General features: G+C 39.5%; 1 protein-coding gene across 1 annotated transcript in view; it reads left to right on the top strand.

The window, feature by feature from the left end:
- Positions 1-15,429, top strand: part of RPN1 (ribophorin I) — a 55,534-nt gene that overhangs the window by 26,995 nt on the left and 13,110 nt on the right. Inside the window, exons 4-5 of the mRNA XM_090285923.1 lie at positions 10,032-10,241; positions 11,268-11,460. Of these exons, the coding sequence (XP_090142049.1) occupies positions 10,032-10,241; positions 11,268-11,460 (403 nt within the window). The remainder of the gene's footprint in view (positions 1-10,031; positions 10,242-11,267; positions 11,461-15,429) is intronic.

The following is a 15,429-nucleotide window of genomic DNA, read 5'->3' as shown; positions in this document are numbered from 1 at the left end:
TGAATTGTCTGTCTTCAGGGTTAGGGCTGGAGGGGCAGCTCTGGCTAGGACAGAAGTGCTGGCCGGTGCCGTTGTTCCTTTGTTGAGCCCTCCCCCCACACAGCCAGCAGGCACAGGCAGGTGCCAGATCTGAGTCTTTATTAAACTCAGTCCCTGAGAATCTGGCCTATTCAACAAGTGCACAGGCCAGAACCTCTTTCATTGGCTGTTAACTGAAAGGCAGCTGGTCTGCTGTGGACTTCCCTAAAATCTCTGAAAGGTCCTTAAACCCCAAACACACAGTGGCTGGCCTTAGCATGCCCTGTACCTTTTACTAAGTGACCCCCAGTCTAGCACTAGTGGCAGCATAGCCTCTCCCAGGTGCCTCCAAGCTCAGGACAGGCAGCTACCAACTGCAGATCACTTTGTAGCTTGTACCAAGTGGCCCTGGGCCAGGCATAGGCAGCGAATGACCTATGCTTGCTGTAGAACTCCTCCTAAGAAATAATATATATCCAGTGGCTGGCTTCAAACCATACCATAGCGCCACCTAGTTAACTCCACAAACAACCGAACCAACAGGTAGACCCAGCAGGCACCAGAGCCCTGATACAGCAAAACCCACTTCACTGGGTCAGCTCTTCACAAAGCATGTCTGTTGCAGTCATGGCCATTTCTCACAGCCAGTCAGCTTGAGGGTCAACCCCATTCACTGATATGGCAACAGCAATCAAGGCTCAACTATTGCAGGAGGACACACACCACCCACACAAAGAGGATGCACCTGGAGCATCCTGTTCAGGTGACCAGAGAGACTGTTCCACTGGGCTCCATAGGACAGGACACCTACTACATGAGCTCACCCTTCCCAGACTGGGAGATGTAGTGGATCTACTTAATACACAGAAACAAACACAGGGAGGAGGCCAAAATGAGGAGACAAAGAAATATGTCCAAAAGGGAAGAACAGGACAAATTCAAGAAAAAGAATTAGATGAAATGGAGGCAAGCAATCTCTTGGATACAGAATTACAAACATGGTTATAAGGATGCTCAGTGAACTTTAAGGGAAGAGTAGGTAAACTCAGTGTGGACTTACACAAGGAGACAGAAACCATAAAAAAGAACCAGTCAGAAATGAAGACTACACTACATGGAACCAAAAGCAGAAAAGACAGAGCAGAGGATCAAATTAGTGATTTGGGAGACAAGGTAGCAGAAAACACCCAATTTAAAAAAGAAAAATTTTTTAAAAAATGAGGATGGTTTAGGGACCTCTGGGACAACATCAAGCATAATGACATTTGCATCATAAGTATACCAGAAGGAGAATAGTGAAAGCAAGGAATTGAAAACCTATTTTGACTTCCAGCCAAGATGGAGGCCTAGACTGACATGCTCCGTCTCCCTCCACAACTAAGAAGGAATACAACTACCTCAAAACTGAAGACAACCAGAAGTTCCAGAAAATAAAGCTACTTGGAAGTCCAACATATGAAGTTTTAAAGAAGTGGTACTTGTCTGATGGGTAGGAGGGGCGAAGCTGGGATGGAGAGGTCAAGCTGTGCTGGTGGTGGCAGCTGCAGTGACAGCGGCGGGATGGTGGTAAGCACAGACACCTGTATTTAAAAAGAGGCGAGAAACACCTGGGGAGCACCCCTGGCTGCAGGTTAGACCCATCAGCTTGCGATTCCAATGTTGGGGAAGGCAGACCCCCATTGCCTTGGACTGTGAAGGCCGGAGGGGGTGGGGACAGAGGAAGAAGCTCTCAGTCTCTCAGTGGAGAGTAAATGGCAAGAATCCATCTTGGACCCCCGCCCCCACACAAAACGCCACAGCGTGGTGAGAAAGGTCCCCCGGTAGTGACCAGTGCACGGGGCTTTGCCCCTATAGTGTAGGAGGTGTAATAGCCCCGCCCAGGAAGCAAAGGTAAACACAAAACTGTCAGGATGGCAGAGATCGTGATAGAGATCCCAGAGACGCAACTGACCAGCCAGCAAATATCTGATCTAATGGAACAGCAGATAAGAGATCTTTCTGAGGCACAGTTCAGAGCTTTGGTTATACAAATGCCAACAGACCTGACAGCAGATCTTAAACAAGACAGGGAAGGAATGAAGGCTAGTCTTGCTGAAATGAACAAAAACACATACTAAACAAGTGGTGAGGGAAAGAACCAGGGATCAAATCAACAAATTGGAACATAGGGAAGGAACAGTCAACCAGTGCAGAAAGAGGAAACGAAAAGTGAGGAAAATGAGGAGAGGCTCAGAAACCTATGGGACAGCTATAAGCGGGCCAACATCTGAATCATAGGGTTGCCAGAAAGTGAAGAAGAAGAACTAGAAATAGAAAAATTATGTGAAAAAATAATGAAGCAGAACATCCCTAACTTGGGGAAGGAAATAGAATTACAGGTCCAGGAAGCACAGAGAGTTCCAAAAAAAACTGAACCCAAGGAGAACCATGTAAAGACACATTATAATCAAAATGTCAAAAATTAAGGATAAAGAAAAAATCTTAAAAGCAGCAAGAGAGGGGAAGAGAATTACATACAAAGCGGTCCCAATAAGACTCAGCTGATTTCTCAAAAGAAACTGCAGGCAAGAAGGGACTGGCAAGCAATATTCAAAATAATGAAAAGCAAAAACCTACAGCCACGATTACTCTATCCAGCGAAGCTGTCATTCAGAATAGAAGGGCAGAGAAAGTGCTTTCAGGACAAAGTAAAACTGAAGGATTTCATCAGATCCAAACTGTTGTTATATGAAATGTTAAAGGGACTTGTTAGGAGAGAGGATAAAAACCATGAACAGTAAAATGAAAACTGTATCACAACATCCAACAACAGAAGCTAGGGAATCAAAACAAAGGCAAACTAAGTAGGCAATGAGAGTGGGAAAAGAATTATAGGTATGGGGAACATATTGCAGGGAGGTCAGAGGAAAGGGGGAAAAGGGAGAGAGATGGTGCAGGAATTAAGAAGCATAGTAGGAGGGAATGGAGTAGACAGGAAGAGGTTGAGAAGAACTATATGCACAACCAATGGACATGGACTAAGGGGATGAACAACTGGAGGGAGCGGTGTCACTGGGTGGTAGGGAACAAAGGGAAAAGAAATTGGGACAACTGTAACAGCATAATCAATAAAGCATATTTAAATTAAAAAAAAAAAACTTATTTGAAGAAATGATAATGGAAAACTTAATAACCTGGCAAAGGAAATAGACAATTTCAGTAAGTGCCATTAGTTCCAAACAAGATGAGTCAGCTCAAAGAGGCCCACACCAAGAGACATTATAAATCAGACATTAAAATGGCAAAAACAAGGAATCTTATTTTAGAAAAATTTAGTGTATAGTTTTATTTTACTTTATTGTATTTTTTTTTCCATAAAGAGAGATTCCTAAAGGCAGCTATGGCAAAGCAGTTAGTTATGCATAAGGGGGCTCCCTCCCATAAGACTGTCAGCAGATTTTTATCAATAAAAACTTTGCAGATGAGAGTGATTGGCATGAAACAGTCAAAGTAATGAAAAGCAAGGACCTGCAATCCAAATTACTCTACCCAGCAAGGCCATCATTTAGAATCAGGGTGAGATAAAGAGCTTCTCAGACAAGAAAAAGCTAATGGAGTTCATTACTCCTAAACTAGTATTACAAGAAATGTTAAAGGGACTTCTTGAAGAAGAGAGGAAGAAGGGCAGAAGGGATTAAAAACTATGAATAATAAAATGGCAATAACTACATACCTATTATTAATTACTTTAAATGTAAGTGGATTAAATGTTATAATCAAAAGACAGGATGGCTTAATGGATAAGAAAATGAGACCCGTACATGTGCTGCATACAAGTGACCCACTTCAGACGGAAAGACACAGATGGAAAGTCAAGAGAAGGAAAATATTTTATGCAAATGCAAATGAAAAAAGCTGGGGTAGCAATCCTTATACCACACAAAATAGACTTTAAAACAAAGAATAAGAAGAGACAAAGAACATTTAATAATGGTAAAGGGATCAATTCAGCAAGAGGATATAAATCATTTACGCATCCAATGTAAGGGTATCTAGTTATACAAAGCAGATATTGATGAACGTAAGGGAAGAGATGACAGAAATACGGTTATGGTAGTGGGCTTTAATGTCCCATTGACATCAATGGATAGATTTTCCACACAGAAAATAAGGAAACGGCAACCTTAATGACACATTAGAGCAGATGGATTTAATTGATACTTTTAGAACATTTCACTCCAAAGTAGCAGAATGTGCTTTGTTTTTGAAAGACACATTTTTTTTCAAGTGCATTTTCCAGGGTAGACCACATGTCAGGGCACAAACACAAGTCTCAATGAATTGAAGAACATTGAAATAATACCAATCATCTTCTTTGATCACAACAGTATGAAACTGAAAACCAGTCAACAACAACAACAAGAACAAACCCTTGAAAAGCACACAAATACGTGTAGGCTACACAACATTCTACTAAACAATGAATGGGTTAACAATGAGATAAATGAAGAAATCAGAAGATACCTTGAGACATCTGGTAATGAAAACACAATGAGGCCCCAGGCTGGGTAGCTCAGTTGGTTAGAGCATCATCCTGATACACCGAGGTTGTGGGTTCAAACCTGGTCAGGGCACAAGAATCAACCAATGAATGTATAGATAAGTGGAACAATAAATAGATGTTTTTCTCCCTCCCCTTTTCTCTTAAAAACAAAAAACAGACCTTGATTTATGGGACACAGCCAAAGCAATTCCGTGAGGCCAACTCAAGTATTAGAGGCCTACTTCAAGAAATAAGAAAAATCTTAAACACTTAACTTTACAACTATGGGAACCTGAAAAAGAAGAACAAATTACGCCCAAAGTGAGCCAAAGGAAGGAAATAATAAAGATCAAAGTGGAAACAAATGAAAGAGACCCTTAAAAAAAATGCAAAATGCGATGCAAAGCTTTAACTGGATTCATCAAGAAGAAAAAAGAATCCTGGTGAATAAAATAAGAAATGAAAGACGAGAAGTGCCTGTTCTTGGAAAAGGTAAAATTAATAAAACTTAAACCAGATGCATCATCAAAATTAAAAATAAAAATAAAGGAAAATGTAGAGGGCCTAAATAAAATCAGAAATGAAGGAGAAGTAATAACTGACACATAGAAATACAAAGGATTATAAAATACTACTAACAACTGTATGCCAACAAATTGGACAACCTGGAAGGAATGGATACATTTCTAGAAACAAGCAATCTTCCAAGAATTGAGTCAGGAAGAAACGAAAATCTGAACAGACTAAAAAAATTGAATCAGTAATCAAAAAACTCCCAATGAAACATTCAAAGAAGAATTATCATGTGTCCTTTTCAAACTATTCTTACAAATTGAAGAGAAGGAAAGGCTTCCACGCTCATTTTATGAGTCAGTATTACCCTGATTCCATATCCTGACAAAGACATTACAAATAAAAGACAATTATAGCCAATATCCCTGATGAGCTTAAATGAAAAAACTTCAACAAAATATTAGCAAACCTAATCCAGCAATACATTAAAAGATCATATCCATGATCAAATGGGATTTATTTCTGGGATACAAAATTTTAATATCCACAGATAATTTAACATCATACAGCACATAAACAGAATGAATGATGGAAGTCATATCAATAGATTCAGGAGAGAATTTTGCAAAATCTCTCATCTGTTTATGATAAAAACTAAGCAAAATGTGAATAGGGGGAATGTACTTCAGCATAGTAAAGATCATATATGACAAACCTACATCTTATACTTAAAAGAGAGAAGCTTTAAGCATTTCCTTAACATGAGGAACGAGACAAGGATGTCTGCTTTTCCTACTTCTATGCAAGATGGCACAGTGGTACTTGGGTACTTGTCGTTAATTTGTTTGGGAACTCCTGACAAGTGCTGAAACAAATGAGTACAATGAGTGATGAAGCATTTACTCTTAAAAAAAATAATAATTTTGATTAAATGCTTTCGCGGACGCGGGGCAGGGGTGGGGTGGGAGGAGGAGGTCGACGTTTTGCAAAAATAAACTAAGTCAGGAATTAACCGCATGGCTCTGAGGCGGCGGAGTGCCGGGGCTAGGGCCCCTTCTCTCCCCTTTCTCAGAGATCAAGGCAGCATTGGAAGTGAGGTAAAGGCGGGGAGGAAGCATCTCCTCCCCACCCCCTAGCACCCTGGATGGTCCAGGGGACCTCACCAGCGCCCCCATACCCATCCCTAGGGCGGAGAGGGGGGCAGGAATTATCGCCCCTACCACCCCAGCTTCCTGGGGCAGGATCTGGGGGTCAGGGCAGGGGACTTGGCTCAACGGGCCCCTTATCCACTCCCCCAAGCTAAGTTATTGCATAAAAATAATGGAGCCCCAGCACCTGGGGTGGGGGTGGCGAGCGGGAAGGGGCCAAGATATGGCTATAGGGGCAGCAATCCCCCCCCACTTTTTGGGGTGCAGAAGTCCCCTCCTTTCCAGTGCCCGTCAAGGCGTGTCCTCAGTGTTCGTGGAACTAGGGGCTCCAGCCCCTACAGAAGAAAAAGTGTCTTTGTGCCCACAGTGCGGAGAGGAGGGGCAGGGAGTTGTGTCAGGTCCTGGGGGTGAGAAGTCATTTCCGGCGCCCACTGGCCCTGCGCTCCCCTGTCTCCCGCTTGGGGTTGCCCTCGTCTGTAGACGATGTGGTGGGTAGTGTCTGTCCCCAGCGGGCGATCTCTGCATGTTCTGACACCGAGGCGGCCACAGCCTCCAGCCAGCCGTTCATCTCCTCCTGAAGAGAGGAAACAGAGCACAGAGTTGGTATTTGTAAGACAGGGGATCGATTAATATTAGCAGACACTTATAGAGCAATAATTAATAATACCAGCAGACACAGAGAGAGCACCTACCCTGTAGGTAGTCTACATGTATCAACTTATTTAATTCTCACAATAACCCTATAATGAAAAACTACTTCTATTCATTTTAAAGATAAATAAAGGAGTCATGGAGACAATAAAGGTCTATTTCATAACCTCTTGTGAGGATGAATGAAATAAAGTGTTATTTTCTTTTTTAATTTAATTAATTTTTTTCCAAAAATATTTTTTAAGACTTATTTTTAGAGAGGGGAATGGAGAGAGGGAAAGAAACATTAATGTGTGGTTGCCTCTCATGCGCCCACAACTGGGGACCTGGTCCGCAACCCAGGCATGTGCCCTGACTGGGAATCGAACCTGTTCACAGGCCAGCACTCAAATAAAGAAAAAAAAAGAAAAAAAAATTATTTATTTATTTATTTATTAATTTTTAGAGAGAGGGGAAAGGAAAAAGAGAGGGAGAGAAACATCACTGTGTGGTTGCCTGTCACTTGTGCCCCCAACTGGGGACCTGACGTGCAACCTAGTCATGTGCCCTGACTGGGAATCGAACCAGCAACACTTGGCTTGCAGGCTGATGCTCAGTCCATTGAGCCACAGCAGCCAGGGTGACGCATTTACTCTTGTAGGGTGGTATCATGACTCTTGCAAGTTCTAGCAAGTGTGATGAGTCCCAAGCAAGTGCAGAGTGCTGAAACATTTTTTTCTTGTCAAAATGCGATAAGTACAGGGTTTGACAAGTTCTGAAGCTGACGAGTACCAAGGTATGACTGTATTGGAAGTCCTCTACTTGGAAAATTATAAGACATTGAAAAAAGAAATTGAAGAAGATACAAATAAATGGAAGCATATATGTGGTTGAAAAGTTTTAACATGGTACTTTGGCTGCTGTGTCTTAGTGGATTGAGCACTGGCCTGCGAACCAAGGGGTTGCAGGTTTGAGTCCTGTTAAGGGCATATGCCAGGGTTGTGGGCTAGGTCCCCAGTGGGGGCATTCAAGAGGCCACTGATTGATGTTTCTCTCACACAACATTTCTCTCCTTCCCTTTCTCCCTCCCTTCTCTCTCTAAAAAAATAAAACCTTAAAAAAATTACCTCATTAAAAAAAGAAGTTTTAACATGGTTAAAATGTCCATACTACTTAAAGCAGTGTATAGATTCAGTGTGTTCCCTATCAAAATACCAATGATGTTTTTTCACAGAACTAGAACAAAGAATTCTAAAATTTATATGGAACCACCAAAGACCCCTAATAGCCAAAACAATATTGAGAAAGAACAAAGTTGGAAGTATCATGCTACGTGATATCAAACTGTACTACAAGGCTGTTGTAATCAACAGCATTGTACTGGCATAAAACCAGACACCTAGATCAATGGAACAGAATAGAAAGCTCAGAAAATACCACAAGACTATATAGGTCAATTAATCTGTGACAGAGGAGGCAAGAATGTATAGTGCGGTGAAGATTCTCTTTAATAAACTGAGTTGGAAAAATTGGACAGATTATGCAAAAAATCAAAACTAGACCACTTTCTTATGCCATAAGCAGAAATAAACTCAAAATAGATTAAAGACTTAAAGGTAAGACTCAAAATCATAAAACTCCTAGAAGAAAACATAGACAGTAAACTATGACATTGCTTTTAGTACTGATTTTTTTGATATGTCTCCTTGGACAAGGAAAAAAATGACAAAACAAACAAATGGGACTACATCAAACTAATAAGTTTTTGCACAATGAAGGAAACCGTCAACAAAATGAAAAGAACCTACTGAATGGGAGAAGATATTTGCCAATGATACATCTTAATGTCCAAAAGATATAAGGAACTGATAAAACTTAACCCTCTCAAAAAGAAACAGTCTGTAACAAATGGGCAGAGGACCTGAATAGACATTTCTCCAAAAAGGCCATGCAGTTGACCAATAGACATATGGAAGGATGCTCAACGTTACTAATCATAAAAGAAATGCAAATTAAAACCACATGAGGTATCAGTTCACACCTGTCAGAATGGCTATCATCAGTAAATCAAATAATAAGTGTTGGTGAAGAAGTGGAGAAAAGGAAACCCTCATGCTTTTTGGACTGATTGCAAATTGGTTCAGCCAGTATGAAAAACAGTATGATGGTCTTCAAAAAGTTGAAAACAGAACTGCCATATGACCAGCAATCCCCCTTCTCGATATATATCCAGAGAAATCCAAAACACTTATCCAGAAAGATTTTTGCATCCTTATGTTCATTGCAGCATTATTTACAATAGCAAAGATATGGAAGCAACCTAAGTGTCCATCTGTTGACAGCTGGATAGAGAAAATGTGGTACATATATGCAATGGAATATTACTTGGCTGTAAGAATGAATGAAATCTTACCATCTGCAACAACACAATGTGGATGAACCTAGAGGGTATTATGCTGAGTGAAATAAGTCAGAGAAACACAGCTATCATGATTTTACTTATTTGCGGAATCTAAAAAAAAAAAAAAAGAGCAAATGAACACACTCAGATGCAGAGAACAAACTGATGGTTGCCAGGGGGGAGGGGGCTTGGAGGGCTGGGTGAAAAGGGGGAAGAGATTAAGAAGTACAAATTGGCAGTTACAAAATAGTCACTGGGATATAAGGTACAGCATAGGGAATATAGTCAATAATGTTATAATTAAGTTTATGATGCCAGGTGCGTACTAGGTTTATCACAGGGATCACTTCATATGCAATATAAATGTCTTAACCACTGTGCTCTACACCTGAAACTAATATAATATTGAGTGTAGAGTGTAACTGAAAAATGAAAAAAATTAAAAAGCGTAAGGAGAAAGTAAAAAATCTGCAATTCTGTTTCTTATCTGTGTTGAGATTCTTATGTATTACATTTCAGAACCTTTTTTTTCCTCTCACATAGTTTCTATAAGATAAGAGTGTAGAAGTTTTTGTGTTTAAAACATGATATTTATGTTGGAACCTAAAAGAATTTTGTGTATCCTATTTTTCTTGTAAATAACATGAATATTTCCATATAGTATTAAAAATTCTTAGTAAATATTATTTGAAAATATTGTGTACATTAGATACATTATACTTTAGCGATTCTATTGCTGATGTATAGTCTCCAATCAGTTTGGTTTGAACTTTGAACTACTTGTTTCCTTCCTCTGCAGGATACTTTTAAAGTACATTATGAGAACAACAACCCTTTCCTTACTATCACCAGCATGACCCGAGTCATCGAGGTCTCTCACTGGGGTAATATTGCTGTGGAAGAAAATGTGGACTTGAAGCACACAGGGGCTGTGCTTAAGGGGCCTTTTTCACGCTATGATTACCAGAGACAGCCAGATAGTGGTATATCCTCCATCCGTTCTTTTAAGGTATGGAGTGTTCAACTTGGATGTTGGGAGAAACTATGACTATCACGTCTGCTCTTTGGTTTGCTTTTTGAAAAAGTAGCTAAGTATGGACAGTTTAAGATTGATGATGTGAAGTGGTTGAGTGACAGAGTTAGAACCAAGAGAAGGACTAAAAATGCTCCCATTTATATAAGTAGGCCATGTTTTTTGAAGAAAATTTGAATACTAGGAAAAGGAAATATAATACCAACCCCTCATACACTAGTATTGCTGATATTTTATATATATATATATATTTAAAGATTTTATTTATTTAGAGAGAGGGGAAGAGAGGGAGAGAAACATTGATTGGTTGCCTCTCACAAGCCCCCAACCAAGGGCCTGGCCCGCAACCCAGGCATGTGCCCTGACTGGGAACTGACTCAGCAGGCTGGCACTCAATCCACTGAGCGACACCGGCCAAGGCAATTTTTTTATAGTTTTTAAAAAACATTTGATAGTATTTTATATAGTTTCTATTTTTTGTCTTATAAATGAAAACTTACAAGTGTTTTCATGTACTTACATATTACAGAAGAGCTCACTGTATGAAAAAGATACTCCATTTTCTCCCCCTGATTATCAGAATATGCTTACAGATTTGGAAGATACAACAAAGAATATTAGGTAGAGAAAACCCTTCTGTAATCCTGCCTATTACCTAGGTATTTGATATAATTTCTTAAATCTTTAGTTTTCCTCTGTAAAATAACTTTGTTTTTACCTTTGTTCTGTTTTTGTTATTCACAGAGGTATTTATGATTCTCTTTATTATTTACTTATAGAAGAATTTGGCTGTTTATCAACCTGTTTGAGAAGTAGACCTAGCCAGTGAATCTAGCTAGACATTTTGAAACCTTGAGGGAAAGGTTAGATTTTTTAGGTTGTTTATAGTTTGGGGACTATTTTAATTGAGTAGTAGTACTATGATGAAGATCTTGATGCAGAAAATCTTTTCTGTGTTTAGGATTATTTCCTCTGAAAAGGTATGTGTTCAATCTCTTGCAGACCATCCTTCCTGCTGCTGCCCAGGATGTTTATTACCGGGATGAGATTGGCAATGTTTCTACCAGCCACCTCCTTATTTTGGATGACTCTGTAGAGATGGAAATCCGGCCTCGTTTTCCTCTTTTTGGAGGGTGGAAGACCCATTACATCATTGGCTACAACCTTCCAAGCTATGAGTACCTCTATAATTTGGGTCAGTCTTTTTTTTCTTTCTCTTTTTTAATTTTTAAAAATATGTCTATTGATTTTAGAGAGAGAGGAGGGGGGAAAGAGAGAGAGAGAGAAAGAGAAACATCCATTTTTTGTCTCCCGTACATGTCCCGACCAGGGATTGAACCAGCAACTTAGGTACGTGCCCTGATCAGGAATTGAAACCCCAGCATTTTGGTGTATGGGACGACACTCCAACCAAGTGAGCCACACCGGGCAGGGCAGTCTTTTTTTTTTTTTTTTTTTTTAATTAATTAATTGGGGTGACACCAGTTAACAAAATTATACAGGTTTCAGGTGCAATTTGGGTCATTCTTAATAGAGTATAGAAAAGGGAGAGGTCATCTTTTTCCTTAGTTTTATTTATTTATTATTTTGTTTATTTATTTTGACAATTACCAGGTCTTCTATAGGGGGAGAGAGAATATTCTCTTACCATTCTTAAAAAGACTGGGATATCAGGAACAAGTTTCCATGGGTGGGTGCAAATTACTATTATAAAAGTAATACATGCATAAGATAATTCAAACAGTGCAGTTCCTTACCTCCAGTTCAACTATAATTGGAAAGAATTGTTTAAATTCTTTTATTTTGACATATTTAAAAAATAAAAATTTAGAGAATAATAAACACTTTTATACAGGTATCCAGAACTAATGATTATACAGATTTTGTCAATATTTTCTTTGTCTTTCTTTTAAAAATCTTTTTTTCCCTATTTATTTTATTTTATTTATTTATTTTTAGGGAGAGGGTAAGAGAGGGAGAAAGAGAGAGGGAGAGAAACATGGGTGCGTGAGCGATACGTCAATTGGTGGCCTCTTGCATGCCCACAACCCAGGCATGTGCCCTGACCTCTAATCGAACTGGCGACCTTTTGGTTCACAGGCCAGCACCCAATCCACTGAGCCATACCAGCCAAGGCTAAAAATCTTTTCAATACAAAATAAAATATTGAAAATCACACAAAACAAATGTATAGCTCAGTAAATTATTGTAAGAGGAACACTTGGTAATCACTCTCAGTTCAACAAATTGAAATTTGCCAGCTCTTCAAAAGAACTTCCATGTACCTCTTCCTTCCTCACAGTAGTAATTGTCTGGACTTTTAGTAACCACTTTCTTGAACTTTTTCATAGTTTTATCACCCAAGAATACGTCTTTAAATACTCTAGTTTCACTTTTTTCAAAATATTTGATTTGTCTGATCAGTCTCTATGAATCCATAGTTTCCTCTTCCATCTGTTTTTCTTAAAATTTATCTTTTGAAGAACTTGAGCCCACTTGTAGTGTAACCTGCAGTCTGGATTTTGCTGACTGCTTACTCAGGCATTTCAGCATTTTTTTTTTTTTTTTTTAATTAAAAAATTTTTTTAATTGATTTAAGGGAGAGAGAGAGGAAGTGAGGGAGGGAGAGAAAGAGAAAGAGAGAGAGGGGGGAGAAACATCTATATCTCTATTTATTCATTGGTTGTTTTTTGTATGTTCCCTGCAAACCTGCAGGGATCAAACCTGCAACCTTGGCATATCAGAACGAATCCGGGAGCTCTAACCAGCTGAGCTACCCATTTCATATTTCTGTCTTCTGTATATTTTACAAATTGACAGCTCTTCTTGGAGGCCTGGTCAGACTTCAATTTGATCCCTTTAGCAAAACTCAGGTGATGATGTGTTCTTTCATTGAAAGGCATGCAGTAGTAGTGTCTAGTGTCTCCTTTTGTGATGCTTAGTGTCTAGATCCTAGTACTTTACAGGGGACTGCAAATTGCCAATCTAATTCTAGTATTTCTTTTTCATTTATTAGATGGAATTTATAAGGAAACACCTCCCCTTACCTACTCTTAGGTTTTCTAGTATTGCAGTTCATATAGAAAAGGCAGTGTAAGTACTTGATTCTTTCCCTTTTATGTACTAGATGACCAGTTAGGTTTTTTGTTTTTGTTTGTTAAATCATTATATACGTACAAATGTAAACATGTTATGGGTTTCATTCCTTCGCAATGGTTATCCTCATTGGTACTCAGTGTCTCCCAGTTTTAGCTACTAAACACCTTTGCAGATTAAGTTCCTGAATTGTTTTGACCAGACACTAGTAAGTCTGTTAGCTTCCTTGCTGTCTTATGAAAAGTCATTCCTTGCTCAACTTGTATATTTTCTGTCCTAGACCTAGAGTCAGCCATTTCTCCACGATGCTCTAGTTTCTTCTAGAAACTAGAAGGTGTTTGAATACCATACTCTGCGAATTGGGAATGCTCATTGCTTTTAGGGTGGTTAATTTCTAGGTCTTTTCAGTTAATGGAGCTAGGAATGTATTATCTCTCTATATTAAAAATGTATGAATTCATGCAGTTGCTTATAGTACGACAGTATGGTATATAGGAACATTGGCCCCTTCCCAAGCTCCAACTCCCCATCCCAACCTGTGGTAATTTAGTGAAAGGCGTTTGTAAGTGGGCTGTAAGACCTTGGAAGCCTGGCCAGCTCCTCAGTTAAGGGAGAAACTGCTTCTGAATTCAGCTGGTATTGTAAACAACTGCAGAGAAACAGCCTGCGGTTTGATTTCACATGGCTACCCTGCATGTGCTCTTTGCTTTGTTTTCTTTACTCTGTATAACCCTGTACGGGGAAAGTTTGGATTGCGGTAATTTCACTGGCTGGCTGTGACTGGTACACATGTAAGTCCTAATAAACCCATGTCTTTTACAGACACTCACTGCTCTGGGTTATTTCTTTGGATTCAGCAAGCAACACACTGAAGTTTTCTTAGACCTCGTCTCTTTGCATAACAATGACCTATAGAGATTTTGCTTTTATATTTTATCTGTATCTAATTCCATATTGAGAATCCTGATTGTGAAAGACACAGGATGATAGAACATTTCATAAATAGTCATTTGTTTTATCCCACACCTAATACGGAGGTCATACTAAAGCTTCTAATATGATTACTGAAAATTTAATTTTTTTTGAATATTCTTTCCTTTCTCCATACTACCCCATTTTTTTTTGCTGTACTATATGTATATTGTCAGAAAAAAATAACCATTACATAGTATACTTTCTCCTTTTAACTTGAGTCTTAGTTCTACAGATAACTATGTTTAATGCTCACCATCTATTTTTATTTTTTTCAAATATATTTTACCATGTTGTTACAGTAGTCCCAATTTTTTTCTCCTTTGCTCCCCTCTGCCCAGTACCCCCCTTCCCTCCAGCAATCCCACCCCCCTTAGTTCATGTCCATGAGTCATGCATATAAGTTCTTTTGCTTCACCCTTTCCTATATTATTGTTAACTTCCCCCTGTCTATTTGTACCAACCAATTACACTGGGGAACACAATGTTTATAAACACAAAATGTTTATAAAGTTCCTGGCTCCTTATAAATGTTCAGTAAGTGTGAGTTTCTTTTCTTTTCTTTACATGGAGGCTTCAGGCTATCACTTGAGAATGAAGCATAGGGTAAGACCTAAAGTTTATCTCTGTGTGTCTCTGGGGATGGGTAAATGCCCTGACTCTCAGATGACCTTTGCCAGTATCTGACTATTGGGTAAGCATGTACTTTTGCCAATTTTCATAGCTCCTGTTTTACTAGTCCCTGGCCTTTAATGCCCTCACATGGGCACAGACCCACTTGTTGTAGGGGCTGCCATGACCATCCCCTCTTGTCTGGAACAGAGTTCAGGCTCATTAGCATGACATTTAGCTCTTTCCCACTTAGCCAGCCACCTATCTGGTCTGCCGCTCCTGTTCTCTGTCTCTCTGGCCCACATGCTGCCTTTCAGCCCTGCATGTACCTGCAGTAGCTGTCCTCCTTTCTACTGCCTGTGCTGGATCCTATGGGCTCTGCTCAGATGCCACCTCCAGTACTCTGTTCCCACTTAACACCTGCGGCCACATGTGTGAGCATGCCCCTGTGGTGCTCCAGACTATCACCCTGCACCTAGCCATG

The sequence above is a fragment of the Furipterus horrens genome, unplaced genomic scaffold, assembly GCF_987537825.1.
Source record: "Furipterus horrens unplaced genomic scaffold, mFurHor1.1.pri manual_scaffold_8, whole genome shotgun sequence".
Classification (NCBI taxonomy): domain Eukaryota; kingdom Metazoa; phylum Chordata; class Mammalia; order Chiroptera; family Furipteridae; genus Furipterus; species Furipterus horrens.
Note: the sequence above shows the minus strand (reverse complement) of the source record. Positions and strands in the feature narration are given on the sequence as shown.